Source organism: Symphalangus syndactylus, chromosome 13 (genome assembly GCF_028878055.3).
Source record: "Symphalangus syndactylus isolate Jambi chromosome 13, NHGRI_mSymSyn1-v2.1_pri, whole genome shotgun sequence".
Taxonomy (NCBI): Eukaryota; Metazoa; Chordata; class Mammalia; order Primates; family Hylobatidae; genus Symphalangus; species Symphalangus syndactylus.
The window spans coordinates 75,225,969-75,245,102 of record NC_072435.2 but is presented as its reverse complement, the minus strand read 5'-3'; the positions used below and the strand labels follow the sequence as shown (position 1 = coordinate 75,245,102).

At 37.9% G+C, this 19,134-nt stretch overlaps 1 protein-coding gene across 7 annotated transcripts in view; it reads left to right on the top strand.

The window, feature by feature from the left end:
• The window catches only part of PPP1R12A (protein phosphatase 1 regulatory subunit 12A), a 161,930-nt gene that overhangs the window by 58,790 nt on the left and 84,006 nt on the right, over positions 1–19,134 (top strand). For all 7 annotated transcript variants that reach the window (XM_055239260.2, XM_055239264.2, XM_055239262.2 and 4 more), the window contains exon 2: positions 2,944–3,074. In XM_055239260.2, coding sequence (XP_055095235.1) covers positions 2,944–3,074 — 131 coding nt within the window. The remainder of the gene's footprint in view (positions 1–2,943; positions 3,075–19,134) is intronic.

The window sequence follows — 19,134 nt, the reverse complement described above, 5'->3', positions numbered from 1 at the left end:
TTTGGTGGTTAAGTACTGTCTTGGTGTTTAAGCCTCTTTTAAGGGGATGGGTAGATAAAGGTAATGGTCTATGTATAGCAAAATGTATTAGAACCACTTTTTAAATGACACATCAATATTTATTACTTTCAACAGCTACTTAAAATATCCTTCCGGATTCTTAATAAACTTGGGATTTTTATACATTTAAATGAGTAGCACATGAATTTTCCAACAAAGATCTTTTGGCAATAAACCAAAGATGACAGTGTAAATTAATATGTCTACTGATCAGTTTATTAGAAACACTTTTAGAGTACAGAGATAATAGTCATCAGCCCACATACTCCTAGTTGTGTATTAGTTGTTTATCATAGATAGGAAATAGGAGCTAATTAGTTCATTTACTGAGTTTTACCCACATTAGAAAAAAAAGGTCACTTGCCCTCTGGGCAAATAATGGCTTTGTGTGAATTAGGAGGGAAAAAACCTTTCACCAAGTTAAAGGCTGCTTGAGTGGATTTCATCCCACCTTCCCAATCCCCCAAGTCAAATACATGGCACAGACTTTACATTCTTGGGCAGGGGTCCTGGTAATACATGGGGATTGCATCGCAGGAGGGACAATATGATGATGATTATGAATAGTGCCAATTCCAGAAAGCCTCCCCAGGGTAAATGGAGTGTGTTTATGAATACAGCCTGTCTCATAGGACAGGTATAAAGTACTTATATTCATGTACAGATATATCCCTAATCTGAAAATTATGGAGTTTACATTCTAGTAGTGGTAGAACATAGGTATAAATAAGAAAATTGTGGCTATTGATATTATTGATAATGTGATAGAGTACTAGGAATTACTTTAAAAGGATGTCCAGGAGGGCCTTCCTGAAGAAGAAACATCTGCATTGAGATTTGTTTGATGAGAAGGAATCAGCATGCTTAGATCTGGGGGCAGAGCATTCCTGACAGTGAGAACTGCAAGAACAAAGGCTCTGAGGTACCTGGTCAAGGAATAGTAAGGTCCCTATTGTGGCTGGAACACAGTGATTTTAGGAACAGTTGTGGGGAACAATGAGTACCTTGGAGTGGGTTTTTGTGAGAATAATGTATGTAAATCACCTCTCATACTACCTGGCACAAAGCAAGCATTTGATAAAAGTTCCTTCTTATTTACTTTAGGACTGTAGTTCTCAATTTTTTTTTTATTTTATTGATACACTTTTTTTATTTTCTTGATACTCTTAAGAATTATTGAAGATTCCATGAGCTTTTGTTTCTGTAGGTTATATGTATTAATATTTGTAGTCTTAGAGTTTAAAACCAGGAATTTAAAATGCTATTAATTCATTTAAAAATAACAATGATTTACCCCTGTTACCAAATGACATTTTTTAATTAAAATAACTAATTCATTTTTTCTTGGTTGTATGTATTAATATTTACAGTCTTAGAGTTTAAAACTGAGGATTTAAAACACTATTTAAAAATAATAGCGATTTACCCATGTTACCAAATAACATTTTTTAATTAAAATAACTAATTCATTTTTTCTTGACAGTTTATCATTAGCAACAAATATACTGTTAATTGCTTTTCTTTTCTTTCTTTTTTTTTTTTTTTTTTTTTTTGGAGACGGAGTCTTGCTCTGTTGCCCATGCTGGAGGGCAATGGCGTGATCTTGGCTCACTGCAACCTCTACCTCCTGGGTTCAGGCAGTTCTCCTGCCTCGGCCTCCCAAGTAGCTGGGACTAGGCGTGCTCCACCACACCTGGCTAATTTTTGTACTTTTAGTAGAGATGGGGTTTCACCATGTTGGCCAGGATGGTCTTGAACTCCTGACCTCAGGTGATCTGCCCGCCTCGGCCTCCCAAAGTGCTGGGATTACAGGCGTGAGCCACCGCGCGTGGCGTTAATTGCTTTTCTTGAAGTGACAGGCTCATTTTGTTCATTTGCAAGAAAAGATCTACCACAAATCAAAGTTGGACTAACTGTAGTTTGTCATTTAAGTAGACATAATGTTGCATGGGAAAGTGGCTAAGTCAGCTTGCATCTCAGTGTCACAAGTGCTTTTCATCAAGACAACCATCATACTTGGAAGAGGTGCTTTAACATACACTTCCCATCTTGTTCCAGAGAATATAAAAAAGACCTGTATACAAGGGCCAAGATTTAATACGTACTGCTTTGTCAAAGACATGTATGAGTAAAAATTGCTGCCCCCCAACCACCACTTTTTTTGGAGATAGGGTCTCACTCTGTTGCCCAGGTTGGAGTGCAGTGGTGTGATCATAGCTCATTGCAGCCTTGAACTGAAGCTCAAGGGATCCTCCTGCCTCAGCCTCCCAAGTAGATGGGATTACAAGCATGAGCCACTGTGCTTGGCAATTTTTTTTTTTTTTTTAATTATGAGTACAAAGTGGTCAAAACAGTGACTGTTAATAGAGGCGGGTTTTTTTTTGGCCACTGCCGTTATTTGTGCTAAAGCGCATGCAGTTTTACAGCTGGTACTTTTATACCGTCAGGTGTACATGTCAACAAGGTAAAAAAGGGAAATGACATCTTAGTTTTATCTTGAAAACAGTTTTACCCTAATCAACTCCCTAAAAGAATCTACTCCCCCTTCCCCCAGCAGACAACATTTTTGGGAACCACTGCTGTAGAGATTATTATTAGTACTTAGTTATAATGTCTTCATTTCAATAGGTACTTGTTATTCAAATTGGGTTGCCATAAAGAGTCTAGGCACATACACTACTGTTATATGTGTACCTAAGCAAGGACCCTTACAATTTAGTGTCATTAGTGTGTTTGATGGAGTATAGTCAAGATAGCAGCAGATTTATTTACAGAGAATATTTATATTATAAAAGCTACAAAGTAGGAATTTTATTCTATTGATGTATTATTTGGAGTGTTAATTCGTATTTTTTCCAATCTGGCTTTCTGTTTTGTTTTTAGGCTTGCATTGATGACAATGTTGATATGGTGAAGTTTCTGGTAGAAAATGGAGCAAATATTAATCAACCTGATAATGAAGGCTGGATACCACTACATGCAGCAGCTTCCTGTGGATATCTTGATATTGCAGAGTAAGCCAGTTCTGCGTTTTAATTTTATTCTAATACTGTTTGACAGACCTGAGTGTTTATTGAAATGATAAAGATAAATGAGTGAACTCTTATATTACTTTAATTCATGAAAATTATTCTTTCCAAGAAAGAAAATAAGTGGTTATTGGGAATCCATATATTTTCAGAATCAGATCTTCTTTCTGTCTCCCCGCCCTCTTTGGCCTTTGGTACTTTGTATTAACATTAGTAATTGTACACATTCTCTGTCTCCATGTTTTTTCTTTTGAGTACAGCTAGAGCTAGAGCATTGTCAAATGATTGAGGGTCAATACTTAGCAGTCTAACTCATTCCTTTGTAATCATAAATTTGGCAACTGGCTTACATTGCTATAGGGAGAATATGATACATAGTTCTTCAGTGAGCCTGTTTACTTAGTTTTTCTGAAGATTGTCTTTTTTAAAAAATATATTTTTTAGAAAATTCAATGAGAAATAGTCATTGTATTCTCTACTACCTTTAATGTGTGGATACATACTAAGAACCTCTGATTTTTTTAAAGCATTTAGCAGTGGAAGTATAGATATCTTGAAAAATAATTTTTTCATTAAATTATTTTTCTTACTACTATCTATCCACACAGTAAACAGTTTTGTTGTCTCTCTGCTTATATATGAAAGCTTATCAATGAATAAATATTGAATATGGGAATTCTACTCTGTAAATATCTTAGTAAGCCTTCATAGTTTTATCTCTATACATTTTGCTTTTTTTCCCCACTTGTGCTGGAGATACAATATCTCAATTTCAAGGCAGAAACTGTATGGTGAGATGGAAAGTGCTCTGGCCTGGGAACGATAAGGTCTGAATTACCTGAATTTTATTACTGACTCTGCCACTAATTATATGACATCTTTCCATAATTTGTTTCCTCTTTCTTTGCCATGATTTCTTTGTATATAAACTGAGGAAGTCTTTTTCCCGTTGCAAAACAGCAGTGGTTGTTCAAACCTAACAATCATGATGCTCAAGTTCTTTACTTCCTTTTTGGACTTTTCCTCCTCAACAGAAGACTTAGATCTCTTCATAGAAAAAAAAAAACCAGATAATTGTGCATTTATCTTTAACTATACTTAATGATTAGGCTCTGGAGTTAATTGATATGGAATATGAATGCTGCCTCAATCACTATCAAGGAGTATAACCTTGACAAGTTGTTTAACTTTTCTAGGCTTTGGTTTTCTCCTCTATAAAGTAGTATTTCCTAGGTTTGTTGTGAGGATTAACTGCAGTAATTCATCAAACGTAGGACCTGGCTCATAGGAAATAGTACATATTAACTTTTGACCATTACCTTTTGTGTCTACACTGGGAAAATGAAAACTCAACCTCTTTCTTCAGATGTTTAATTCTTATGTTTCCTTTTTGTATTCATGTTTCTGAGTTTGAAAAGACAATATTAATTATCTTGAATAATTTCTTTGCATAGACTTGATTAGGTCACAGACCTATTGTGTCAGTTGGAATGCTTTTAGCTGCAAGTAATAGAAAACCCAATTTAAAATGACCCAAAGAATAATGGTACTTGTTATACAGGATAAAATATCATTTAGAGGAAGGACATTTAGGTTTATTAAGCCACTCAGTGATGTCAGCAAGGACCTGGGATCTTTCAGTTTTTTCTTCTGAATTTCCCAAAAATGGACTTTATTTTTAGCCTTCTCCCCTCTTGGTTACAAGATGATTGCCACAACTCTAGAATTGTGTTTTACATATCCACATCCAAAAGCAAATAAAAAAAATGGATTGCAAGTAGAAAATATCCTCTCTGTATTCTGTGTACATCAAAGAGGAAAACCTTTCCCAGAGAGCCCTCCAGTTGCTGAAGATATCCTACAGTGGGACTTCTTTTGGCCTGGTCCTGGTCATTTGTCCATGTTGTAGCTAGGAAGAGTAAATATCTTGGCATATTCAGCTTTTACATGCTGGTATATAAGAAGTATGAGGCAAGCCGTTTGTTGCAGTTGCTAGTGTTATCAGTAGGGTGACTTCAGTTTTTGGAGGGTGGGATATGGAATATATGCTTTACAGGACTTGTGCAAACAAAAGTGACCTTTTTTGGCCAAGGTTGAGAATAGTTGCTAATCTCATTACTTTAGTTTGAATTTATGACTGTGCTATAAACTGGAGTTTCCTTGAACCAGATTAAAATTAGAAGAATAAGTTTTCCTTTTTATTCTTTCTGCCACGAGATTCTTTTTTAAAATAATGACTGTTTTTATAAAAGGCAGTTTAACTCTAGCATGTACTGGATAATTTGTTAAGGTGATGATAGCCCAAAATCCTTCCAAATGCCCAGTTATTCAGCATAATCTCTTTTAGCAGGTTGGGCATGGTGGCTCATGCCTGTAATCCCAGCACTTTGGGAGGCCTCACTTGAGCTCAGGAGTTCGAGACCAGCCTGGGCAACATGACAAAACCCCATATCTGCAAAACATACAAAAAAATTAGCCAGGCACAATGATGTGTCCCAACTACTCTGGAGGCTAAGGCAAGAGAATTGCCTGAGCCTGGGAGGCAGAGGTTGCATTGAGCTGAGATAGCACCATTGCACTTAAGCCTGGGTGACGAGTGAAACCCTGTTTCAAAAAAAGAAAAAAATACAACCTACAGAATGGGAGAAAATTTTTGCAACCTACTCATCTGACAAAGGGCTAATACCCAGAATCTACAATGAACTCAAACAAATTTACAAGAAAAAAACAACCCCATCAAAAAGTGGGTGAAGGACATGAACAGACACTTCTCAAAAGAAGACATTTATGCAGCCAAAAAACATACGAAAAAATGCTCATCATCACTGGCCATCAGAGAAATGCAAATCAAAACCACAGTGAGATACCATCTCACACCAGTTAGAATGGCCATCATTAAAAAGTCAGGAAACAACAGGTGCTGGAGAGGATGTGGAGAAATAGGAACACTTTTACACTGTTGGTGGGACTGTAAACTAGTTCAACCATTGTGGAAGTCAGTGTGGCGATTCCTCAGGGATCTAGAACTAGAAATACCATTTGACCCAGCCATCCCATTACTGGGTATATACCCAAAGGACTATAAATCATGCTGCTATAAAGACACATGCACACGTATGTTTATTGGGGCACTATTCACAATAGCAAAGAGTTGGAACCAACCCAAATGTCCAACAACGATAGACTGGATTAAGAAAATGTGGCACATATACACCATGGAATACTACGCAGCCATAAAAAATGATGAGTTCATGTCCTTTGTAGGGACATGGATGAAACTGGAAACCATCATTCTCAGTAAACTATCGCAAGGACAAAAAACCAAACACCGCATGTTCTCACTCATAGGTAGGAACTGAACAATGAGAACTCATGGACACAGGAAGGGGAACATCACACTCCGGGGACTGTTGTGGGGTGGGGGTGGGGGGAGGGACAGCATTAGGAGATATACCTAATGCTAAATGACGAGTTAATGGGTGCAGCAAAACAACATGGGACATGGATACATATGTAACAAACCTGCACATTGTGTACATGTACCCTAAAACCTAAAGTATAATAATAATAAAAAAAAAGAAATACATTAAAAACACCTCTTTCAGCAGTTAATTTCACTAATGATTAAGTGAAATTAATGAAACCCTAGTTTTCTTGGGTATAGAAAAATAATAGTCTGGTGGCCTAACTGATAGGGTGAAGATAGTCCACAGATCAATGTTTTATAGGCATGAAAGAAAGCGCTTAATATAATAATAATGGACACAATAGTTATAAACCAGGGGATAGGAAACTGGGGCATATGGTCACTGTGGTAACTGGAGTATTTTGGAGTTAAATTTGTTGCAAATCCTAGTTCTGCCATTCACTAGCTTTGCGTGCTTGACCAATCTACTTAGTCTCAGTAACTTAAGATTATTTATAAAATTGGAAAGATCTAGTTTCTTCCTAAGTCTTTTTTTCTCATATTGCATTCCACTTCACATTTTTCACTCTGTCAATACTGAACTACTTTTAGTTCCCCAACATTCCCTACTGGTTTACATCAGTGTGTCTTTCTTCATAATAATTTATTTGCCTGCTGTTGCATTACTTGAACAGCTTCTACCAAACTCTCAAGATGCAGTTTGTATAAGGGTCATTTCTTCCAGGAAGTGTTTCTGATGTTTTTGGCAAATTCATCATCATCTCTAACACATCAGTTGTTTGTTTATATGCTTCTTTACTAACTGCATTTATGCACAGAATAGTAGTAATTCATGCCTATTGATATGTACAGTGAAGACTAGATTAGTTTACTCTGAGGATTTGAGGATGATTAGGATACATTGAGTTCTAAATTTTTAACCTCTTTTGGAAATAGTAGAACAAAGAATGTCAGATTACAGTTTCATTTCCAGGCATTTAACAATTTTGCATTTGGTCTGTAGCGTAATAGAAGCCAAGTGAATAGGTAGATGAATGATGGCTCTTCATACACTGGCTCAATTATCTCACCTTTTCACCAAAATAATTACCCTCAACTTTTGCTTATTCTTAACAAGGTAGAAGTCCTAGGGTAAACTAAAAATAGAGATTGTTTAGTAATGTCCTTTCTCCAGAATGGAATGGAGGACAAATAAATGAGGTAAGTTTGTGGAGCCTGATTTTATGCTCAGCATATGCATTGTTTTAATAAATACTCACTGCCTTGAGTTTTTAATTCTTAAGAATATTATTACTTTGATTAACATGTTTTAAAAATTATGCAGTCAGTATTTAAGCCCCTACTGTATATGTCAGGTCAGATACTAAAATGTATGCATTAACATCATTCTTTTCCTTTGGGGTGCTGAATCAGTATTATGGGCAGAATAGTGTCACCCAAAATTCTTAGTTGAAACCCTAACCTCCAGTACTTCAGAATGTGACTCTATTTGGAGAAGGGGCCTTTAAATGGATGATTAAGTTAAAATGAGGCTGATGGAGTTGTTTCTCATCCAGTCTGGCTGGTTTTCTTATAAGAGGAAGACATTTGGACACAAAAAGAGACACCAGGGCCCCTCTCATAGAGAGGAAAGAAACCATGTGAAGAAACAAGAAGACAGACACCAGGGCCCCTCTCATAGAGAGGAAAGAAACCATGTGAAGAAACAAGAAGACAGCCATCTACCAACCAAGGAGAGAGGCCTATGAAGAAACCAAAGCTGCTAACACATTGATCTTGGACTTCTAGGCACCAGAACTGTGAGAAAATAATATTTCTATTGTTTAAGCCGCCCAGTATGTGGCATTTTATTATGGTAGTCCTAGCAAACTAATATAAGCAGTATAAACTTTCCACTATCACATCAAGGCATACTCTTCCTTAAAAATCACAGTGTTAATATCATTGGCTATGGATCAAAAATAAAATGGAACAGTATAACTTTGGACATACTAGAAAAGGCAAATGATTTTAGAGCCCAAGAACCCATGTATGCAATTTATTGTTCCAATCTTGAATTATCAATTCGTTATACATCTGTGGCATAAATTATAATTGAATTACTATGTGCAAAGCATTGAAAACCAAGTTCTCTGACTGAAGAAATAATTAGATGAACACATAGGAACTATACAATGGTAACATTTTAATTGTCATTCTTTTTTATTTATTAGTTGGACTATTTTTGTAAAAGAAACTTTCTCATGTCTACTATTTGGTTACCCTTTGTATTAGTCCATTCTCACGCTGTTGTAAAAAACTGCCCAAGACTGGGTAATTTATAAAGGAACAAGGTTTAATTGACTCACAGTTCCACAGGGCTGGGGAGGCCTCAGGAAACTTACAGTCATGGTGGAAGGGGAAGCAAACACATTCTTCTTCACATGGCGGCAGGAAGAAGTGCCAAGCAAAGGGGGAAAGGCCCCTTATAAAATCATCAACTCTCATGAGAACTCACTCACTGTCACAAGAACAGAAGCATAGGGGTAACCACCCCCATGATTCAGTTACCTCCCTCTGGGTTCCTCCTACAACACGTGGGGATTATGGAAACTACAATTCAAGATGAGATTTGGGTAAGGACACAGCCAAACCATATTACCTCAGTACAATTTTTATAGGGGAGACCGAATATATTCTTTATTATTTCTCCTTATGTACTGGCTTTTTAAATAATGAATTTCCTTGCTATCTACCTTCAGTAAGGACTAATTTTTTTTTCTAGTTTAAATAATACTAGGAGCTCATGCATTTGAACATATTTTCTATTTTATTTTATTTGTATTATACTTTAAGTTCTGGGTTACATGTGCAGAACGTACAGTTTTGTTACATAGGAATACAGATGCCATGATGGTGTGCCGCACCCATCAACCAGTCACCTACGTTAGGTATTTCTCCTAATGTTACCGTTCCCCTGACAACCCACCCCCCACAGGCCCTGGTGTGTGATGTTCCCATCCCTGTGTCCATGTGTTCTTATTGTTCAACTCCCACTTATGAGTGAGAACATGCGGTGTTTGGTTTTTTCATCTTGCGATAGTTTGCTGAGAATGATGGTTTCCAGCTTCATCCATGTCCCTGAAAGGACGTGAACTCATCCTTTTTTATGGCTGCACAATATTCCATGGTGTATATGTGCCACATTTTCTTAATCCAGTCTGTCATTGATGGGCATTTTGGTTGGTTGCAAGTCTTTTCTATTGTGAATAGTGCTGCAATAAACATGTGTACCTGTGTCTTTATTGCAGGATGATTTATAATCCTTTGGGTATCTACCCAGTAATGAGATTGCTGGATCTAATGATATTTCTGGTTCTAGATCCTTGAGGAATCGCCACACTGTCTTCCATAATGGTTGAACTAATTTACACTCCCACCAACAGTGTAAAAGCATTCCTATTTTTCCACAACCTCTCCAGCATCTGTTGTTTCCTAACTTTTTAGTGATCGCCATTCTAACTGGCGTGAGATGGTGTCTCATTGTGGTTTTGATTTGCATTTCTCTAATGACCAGTGATGATGAGCATTTTTTCATAGATCTGTTGGCTGCATAAATGTCTTCTTTTGAGAAGTGTCTGTTCATATCCTTTGCCCGTTTTTTGATGGGGTTGTTTACTTTTTTGTTTAAATTTGTTTAAGTTCTTTGTAGATTCTGGGTATTAGCCCTTTGTCAGATGGATAGATTGCAAAAATTTTCTCCCATTCTGTAGGTTGTCTGTTTACTCTGATGATAGTTTCTTTTGCTGTGCAGAATATCTTTAGTTTAATTAGATCCCATTTGTCAATTTTGGCTTTTGTTGCCATTGCTTTTGGTGTTTTAGTCATGAAGTCTTTGCCCATGCCTATGTCCTAAATGGTATTACCCAGGTTTTCTTCTAGAATTTTAATGGTTTTAGGTCTTACGTTTAAGTCTTTGATCCATCTTGAGTTGATTTTTGTATAAGTTGTAAAGAAGGGTCTAGTTTCAGTTTTCTGCATAAGGCTAGCCAGTTTTCCCAACACCATTTATTAAATAGGGAATCTTTTTCCCCATTGCTTGTGTGTGTCAGGTTTGTCAAAGATCAGATGTTGACAGATGTGTGGTGTTATTTCTGAGGCCTCTGTTCTGTTCCACTGGTCTGTATATCTGTTTTGGTACCAGTACCATGCTGTTTTGGTTACTGTAGCCTTCTAGTAAAGTTTGAAGTCAGGTAGTGTGATGCTTCCAGCTTTGTTCTTCTTGCCCAGGATTGTCTTGGCTATGCTGCCTCTTTTTTGGTTCCATATGAAGTTTAAAGTAATTTTTTCCAATTCTGTGAAGAAAGTCAGTGGTAGCTTGATGGGGGTAGCATTGAATCTATAAATTACTTTGGGTAGTAAGGCCATTTTCACGATATTGATTCTTTCTGTCCATGAGCATGGAATGTTTTTCCATTTGTTTGTGTCCTCTCTTATTTCCTTGAGCAGTGGTTTGTAGTTCTCCTTGAAGAGGTCCTTCACATCCCTTATAAGTTGTATTCCTAGGTATTTTATTCTCTTAGTAGCAACTGTGAATGGGAGTTCACTCATGATCTGGCTCCTGTTTGTCTGTTTTGGTGTATAGGGATGCTTGTGATTTTTGTACATTGATTTTGTATCCTGAGAATTTGCTGAAGTTGCTTATCAGGTTAAGGAGATTCTGGGCTGAGACGATGGGGTTTTGTAAATATACAATCTTATTATCTGTAAACAGTGACAATTTGACTTCCTCTCTTCCTATTTGAATACGTTTTATTGCTTTCTCTTGCCTGATTGCCCTGGCCAGAACTTCCAATACTATGTTGAAAAGGAGTGATGAGAGAGGGGATCCTTGTCTTGTGCCGGTTTTCAAATGGAATGCTTCCAGTTTTTGCCCATTCAATATGATATTGGCTGTGGATTTGTCATAAATAGCTTTTATTATTTTGAGATACATCCCATCGATACCTAGTTTATTGAGAGTTTTTGGCATGAAAGGCTGTTGAATTTTATCGAAGGCCTTTTCTGCATCTATTGAGATAATCATGTGGTTTTTGTCATTGGTTCTGTTTATGTGATGGATTACGTTTATTGATTTGCGTATGTTGAACCAGCCTTGCGTCCCAGGGCTGAAGCCGACTTGATCGTGTTGGATAAGCTTTTTGATGTGCTGCTGGATTCGGTTTGCCAGGATTTTATTGAGGATTTTCACATCGATGTTCATCAGGAATGTTGGCCTGAAATTCTCTTTTTTTGTTGTGTCTCTGCCAGGCTTTGGTATCAGGATGATGCTGGCCTCATAAAATGAGTTAGGGAGGATTGCCTCTTTTTGTATTGATCAGAATAGTTTCAGAAGGAATGGTACCAGCTCCTCTTTGTACCTGTGGTAGAATTCGGCTGTGAATCCATCTGTTCCTGGACTTTTTTTGGTTGGTAGGCTATTATTGCCTCAATTTCAGAACCTGTGATTGTCCTGTTCAGAGATTGAACTTCTTCCAGGTTTAATCTTGGGAGGGTGTATGTGTCGAGGAATTTATCTATTTCTTCTAGATTTTCTAGTTTATTTGCATACAAGTGTTTATAGTATTCTCTGATGGTAGTTTGTATTTCTATGGGATTGGTGGTGATGACCACTTCATCATTTTTTATTGTGTCTATTGGATTCGTCTCTCTTTATTAGTCTTGCTAGCTGTCTGTCTATTTTGTTGATCTTTTCGAAAAGCCATTGATTTTTTTGAAGGGTTTTTTTTCTGTCTCTGTCTTCTTCAGTTCTGCTCTGGTCTTAGTTATTTCTTGTCTTCTGCTAGCTTTTGAATTTGTTTGCTCTTGTTTCTCTAGTTCTTTTAATTGTGATGTTAGGGTGTCAGTTTTAGATCACTCCTGCTTTCTCTTGTGGGCATTTAGTGCTATAAATTTCCCTCTATACATTGCTTTAAATGTGTCCTAGAGATTCTGGTACGTTGTGTCTTTGTTCTCATTGGTTTCAAAGAACATCTTTATTTCTGCCTTCATTTCGTTATTTACCTAGTAGTTACTCAGGAGCAGGTTGTTCAGTTTCCGTGTAGTTGTGTGGTTTTGAGTGAGTTTCTTAATCCTGAGTTCTAATTTGATTGCACTGTGATCAGAGAGACAGTTTGTTGTGATTTCTGTTCTTTTACATTTGCTGAGAAGTGTTTTACTTCCAGTTATGTGGTCAGTTTTAGAATAAGGGCCATGTGGTGCTGAGAAGAATGTATATTCTGTTGATTTGGGGTGGAGAGTTCTGTAGATGTCTATTAGGTCTTCTTGGTCCAGAGCTGAGTTCAAGTCCTGGATATCCTTGTTAATTTTCTGTCTCGTTGATCCATTTAATATTGACAGTGGAGTGTTAAAGTCTCCCACCATTATTATGTGGAAGTCTAAGTCTCTTTGTTGGTCTCTAAGAACTGCTTTATGTATCTGGGTGCTCCAGTATTGGGTGCATATATATTTAAGATAGTTAGCTCTTCTTGTTGAATTGATCCCTTTACCATTATGTAATCGCCTTCTTTGTCTCTTTTGATCTTTGTTGGTTTAAAGTCTGTTTTATCAGAGACCAGGATTGCAACCCCTGCTCTTTTTTTTTTTTTGCTTTCAATTTGCTTGGTAGATCTTCCTCCATCCCTCTATTTTGAGCCTATGTGTGTCTTTGCATGTGAGATGGGTCTCCTGAATACAGCACACTGATAGGTCTTGAGTCTTTATCCAATTTGCCAGTCTGTGTCCTTTAATTGGGGCATTTAGCCCATTTACATTTAAGGTTAATATTGTTAGGTGTGAATTCAATCCTGTCATGATGCCAGCTGGTTATTTGCCCATTAATTGATGCAGTTTCTTCATAGTGTTGATGGTCTTTACGGTTTGGCATGTTTTTGCAGTGGCTGCTACCAGTTGTTCCTTTCCATGTTTAGTGCTTCCTTCAGGAGCTCTTGTAAGGCAGGCCTGGTGGTGACAAAATCTCTCAGCATTTGCTTGTCTGTAAAGGATTTTGTTTCTCCTTCCCTTATGAAGCTTAGTTTGGCTGGATATGAAATTCTGGGTTGAAAATTCTTTTCTTTAAGAATGTTGAATATTGGCCCCCACTCTCTTCTGGCTTGTAGGGTTTCTGCCAAGAGATCTGCTGTTAGTCTGATGGGCCTCCCTTTGTGGGTAATCCAGCCTTTCTCTCTGGCTGCTCTTAACATTTTTTCCTTCACTTCAACCTTGGTGAATCTGACAATTGTGTGTCTTGGGGTTGCTTTTCTCGAGGAGTATCTTTGTGGTGTTTTCTGTATTTCCTGAATTTGAATGTTGGCCTGCCTTGCTAGATTGGGGAAGTTCTCCTGGATAATATCCTGAAGAGTGTTTTCCAACTTGGTTCCATTCTCCCCGTCACTTTCAGGTATACCAATCAAACGTTGATTTTGTTTTTTCACATAGTCCCATATTTCTTGGAGGCTTTATTCGTTTCTTTTTACTGTTTTTTCTCTAAACTTCTCTTCTTCCTTTATTTCATTAATTTGATCTTCCATCACTGATATCCTTTCTTCTGCTTGATCGAATTGGCTATTAAAGCTTGCGCATGCTTCACGAAGTTCTCGTACTGTGGTTTTCAGCTCCATCAGGTTATTTAGCTCTTCTCTACACTGGTTATTCTAGCTAGTCATTTGTCTAACCTTTCTTCAAGGTTTTTAGCTTTCTTGCTATGGGTTAGAACATGCTCTTTTAGCTCGGAGAAGTTTGTTATTACCGAGCTTCTGAAGCCAACTTCCGTCAACTTGTCAAACTCATTCTCTGCCCAGTTTTGTTCCCTTGCTGGTGAGTTGTGTTCCTTTGGAGGACTAGAGGTGCTCTGGTTTTTGGAATTTTCAGCCTTTCTGCTCTGGTTTTCCCCCATCTTTGTGGTTTTATCTACCTTTAGTCTTTAACGTTGGTGACCTATAGATGGGGTTTTGGTGTGGATGTCCTTTTTGTTGATGTTGATGCTATTCCTTTTTGTTTGTTAGTTTTCCTTCTAACAGGCCTCTCAGATGCAGGTCTGTTGGAGTTTGCTGGAGGTCCACTCCAGACGCTGTTTGCCTGGGCATCACCAGTGGAGGCTGCAGAACAGCAAATATTGCTGCCTGATCCTTCCTCTGGAAGCTTTGTCCCAGAAGGGCACCCCCCTGTATGAGGTGTCTGTTGACTTCTACTGGGAGGTGTCTCCCAGCCAGGCTACACAGGGGTCAGGGACCCTGTTGAGGAGGCAGTCTGTCCATTATCGGAGATTGAATGCTGTGCTGGGAGAACCACTGCTCTCTTCAGAGCTGTTAGGCAGGGACGTTTAAGTCTGGAGAAGCTGTCTGCTGCCTTTTGTTCCAATATGCCCTGCCCCCAGAGTGGATTCTAGAGAGTCAGTAGGCCTTGCTGAGCTCTGCCCAGTTCTAGCTTCCCTGCCGCTTTGTTTACACTGTGAGCCTAGAACCACCTACTCAAGCCTCTGCAATGGCAGATGCCCATTCCCCCCGCCAAGCTCCCGCATTGCAGATTGATCTCAGACTGCTGTGCTAGCAGCGAGCAAGGGCATGAGACCTGCCAAGCCAAGCACGGTGGGGGGATCTTTTGGTCTGCTGGTTGCAAAAACCATGGGAAAAGTGCAGTATTTGGGCAGGAGTATACTGCTCCTCCAGGTACGGTCACTCACGGCTTCCCTTGGCTAGGAAAGGGAAATCCCATGACCCCTTGTGCTTCCTGGGTGAGGAGACACCCCGCCCTGCTTCAGCTCGCTGTCTGTGGGCTGCACCCACTGTCCAACCAGTCCCAGTGAGATGAAGCAGGTACCTCAGTTGGAAATGCAGAAATCACCCGTCTTCTGTGTCAATCTTGCTGGGAGCTGCAGACTGGAACTGTTCCTATTTGGACATCTTGGAAGTGACTCCCATTTGAACATATTGATGTGTTTCAGTCCATTGTAGCTATTATCCTTATCAGTTGGCAAATTGAACCATCTTTGATCATTGAGAGGCTCTTGAAGTTGGCTTCCTAAGACCTTGGGACATGACCAAATAAAGTGGTCTTTAAAAGTTTCCTTACTCTCTGGTATTGCAAGATTTTCCAGACTAATCTTTTATATTCCTGCCCAAGGCCTGGAGTCCTCATTTCTCCAAGAAACCCTCTTCCTTAGGATGGCTACTGAGAGTGCTCATTGCTATTGGGTTGATCATTGTTTCCAGGTCGAAATCAGCACCAAAGTGTTTTTTTCTTTAACTTCTAACCTGTGTCACTGTTTTTCCTCTCATACATTGCTGGGAAGCACAGGATTAAAGTAACGCATAATTACTAATTTGCCTCATCATGTATTACACATACATTACACTGAGTATAATAATGCCACCACCACCACTACCAGTATGATTACTGAAATCATTCAAAGTTTTGTTTTTGAGGGTTTTGTTTTGTTGGCATATCTTTTTGTCCTTAATATATTCAACTTGGGATATACCATCAGGTTACTATGTGTTGAATTCACTTGAGTTTACTTTTAAAAATTTTAATTTTGTTTTATAATTTATGTAAAATACTAGTTCCAATGGCAATACCTGCTCTACCACCCTGTTTCATCCCATACCCTATAAAAAAAGTTTAAAAAACTATCTTCTAGTTTGCTAATAAAATTATTATTTTTATTAAAGTATTAACCCCCCCATCTTTTGTAATAAATGATAGAATATCACACATGTATTTCTCCACTTTGCTTTTTTCACTTAACAGTCTATTCTGGAGATCACTATCTAGTGGAGTATAGAGATACTCGTCATTGTTTTTTTCAGTTGTAGTACTCCACTGTGTAGTATTCATTATAGTTTATCATTTATTTGGTGTGTCCCTCTTAATTGACCAATGAATGTTGGTTAATTGAATGACTGTAATTTTAGTCTTGGACTTGTCCCTTTTTTTGTATTCTTGTAAGTTATAGGAATTTTATGTTTATCTGTAAAATGTTTTGTATATGAATAAGAAAATCTAATGATTAATTAACATTTTGGTTTCTGGTGTAATTATTTGGATATAATCTTTTCTGTTATTTAATTTTGTCACCACATTTGTTTTTTAGGCTTCCACTACAAATACTTAAGGCACACTTTTATCTTGAATAGCTTTAGTGTTCAGTTTTCCAATGTAAGAGGGAAATTAGCCCTATATTAGCCTAGCATTATATGGCTTCACAGTTTATGGAGTAGACTACTAATTGGTGCACTTAACACATTTTTCTTCTTGTTTAGAGTAATTTTAAAGACATTGCTGTTGGAGATTTCATATCTTATTGTAAAATACTCATAGAATTTTGTTGGTTTGTTTGAGACAGTGTCTTGCTCCGTCGCCCAGGCTGGAGTGCAGTGGGGTGATCATAACATACTGCAGCCTGGACTTCCTGGGCTTAAGCAATCCTCCTGCCTCAGCACGGGTAGCTAGGACTGTAGACTTGCACCACTGCTTCTAGCTAATTTTTTTATTTTTATTTTTTATTTTTGTAGAGACAGAGTGTCGCTGTGTTTTCCAGGGTGGTCTCAAACTCCTGACCTCAAGTAATCCTTCTGCTTCGGCCTCCTTAAGTGTTGGGATTATAGGAATCAACCATGAGGCCTGGCCCAGTGACGTTTTCAGCATGGAAAAAAATTCATTAGCTTTGTCACTTGATCATTAAATAATTAGCTATTTAAGGATATAACTTTGAAATATGTGTGGCGACTTACTTATGGCTTGGCTTTTCTTCTGCATTATAGCCTTTATTTTATAAACATCCAACAGAATCCTAAGATTTCTGTTGGCTCAGCTTTAAAATATATCCAATATCTATTTCTCATTACCTTTCTCCATCTCTCTTTGATCCTGAGCACTGTTGTTTTTCTTTTTTTCTTTTTCTTTTTTTTTAAGACAGAATCTCACCCTGTCGCCCAGGCTGGAGTGCAGTGGCGCGATCTTGGCTCACCGCAGGCTCCACCTGCCGGGTTCATGCCATTCTCCTGCCTCTGCCTCCCAAGTAGCTGGGACTACAGGCATGTGCCATCATGCCCAGCTGATGTTTTTTGTATTTTTAGTAGAGGCAGGATTTCACCGTGTTAGCCAGGATGGTCTCAATCTCCTGACCTTGTGATCTGCCCGCCTTGGCCTCCCACTGTTGTTTTTCACTGGAATTATTGCAGTTGCCTCCTTGTAGGCATAACTGTCATCTTTCCCACATCTATTTTTTTCACAGTAGCCGTAATGATCGTTTTAAATTATTTTGCGTTGTAGCCATAATGATCGTTTTAAATTATTTTGTGTTGGGTAACATGACAGTTTTATTGAAAGCCTATCAGTGGGTTTATGCTGCATTCAGGGTAGAAGCCAGAGTTCTGGTGGCCTACAGAAGTATGCTTTGGTGCCTTGTCACCTCTCTGACTCCATCCTGCACTCTTTTCTAGGCTTTGTGCTAAACCTACACTGTCCCTTGGTTGAGCCTTTAAACAGACTAGGCATCTTGCCTCACGGCCTTTCCATCTATTTGCTGGTTCCTCTGTCTGGAATTCAATAATGCTGTTATTTTTGGTGCTTTGAAAACAGAAATTTCAGGAATTTCAGAAATTCTTGCCAAATCTAAGAAAATAAACCTTACCTCCCCACAGCAAGAAATATTATAGTATAGGAGTTAAGAGCTCAGGCTCAGGAGTTAGGCAACTCTGTTTAAATCTTAATTCTGTTAAGTAATTCTCATCAACTTTGAATGAATTACCAGCTTCCCTAAGCCTCCATTTCTTCATCCATAAAATGGAAATATTAATACTTGTACCTAATTCGTAAGATTGTGAAGATTAAATGAGATCATGTGTATAAGACACTTGACACAATATGTGGCAAGTATTTCTGTTCAGTAAATATTAGCTGAATTAGTTGTTATTGTTTATAATACAATTTTTGGTTACCACTTTTCAGTGAAAAACAGGTAAGCTCTTGGGTTTCCCGGATTATTTAACAAAGGAAACTATCATTTTGTCTCTTGGTTTTAGGGCAAACTTATCTAGAAGAGGAGCAGAGGAGAATGAAGTAGTAATTTGTCATATTTTCATTCATATGTTGTTATGTGGGCCATAGGAAAGTTGGCAAATCCATGAATTTCAATTTTATTATATATTTCTTGTCAAGAATACTTTATTAGTACAAAGCATATCATGTATTTTGATTAGAAGTCTTGGAGAAATTAAGATCTTAGGAAAATATTAAAATTTTATTTGGGGGTATTTATATCCTTGTATAATGATAATGAGATACATTTGCTAAAAGCTATAGATGTTCCCATATACATTCTTAACTCGGTTTTTCATGGAAATTTATGGGAATGTTCACTGTTACTCCTATTTCACAGTCAGAACTGAACTCTCATTCTTGAGACTTAAATTCTGATGATATTTTTTCCATTATATCATAACTGATAGTAGCATTGGGCACTGTGAGATTTGAAAATGACTGCAACATAGATTCTCATCTTCAGGCTTATAGATCGATACACATGAAGTCACTTGTATACTTCACGTATACAGTACTTGGTAGACTAAATGGACCAGTATATAAGGAACTCTGAGGAAG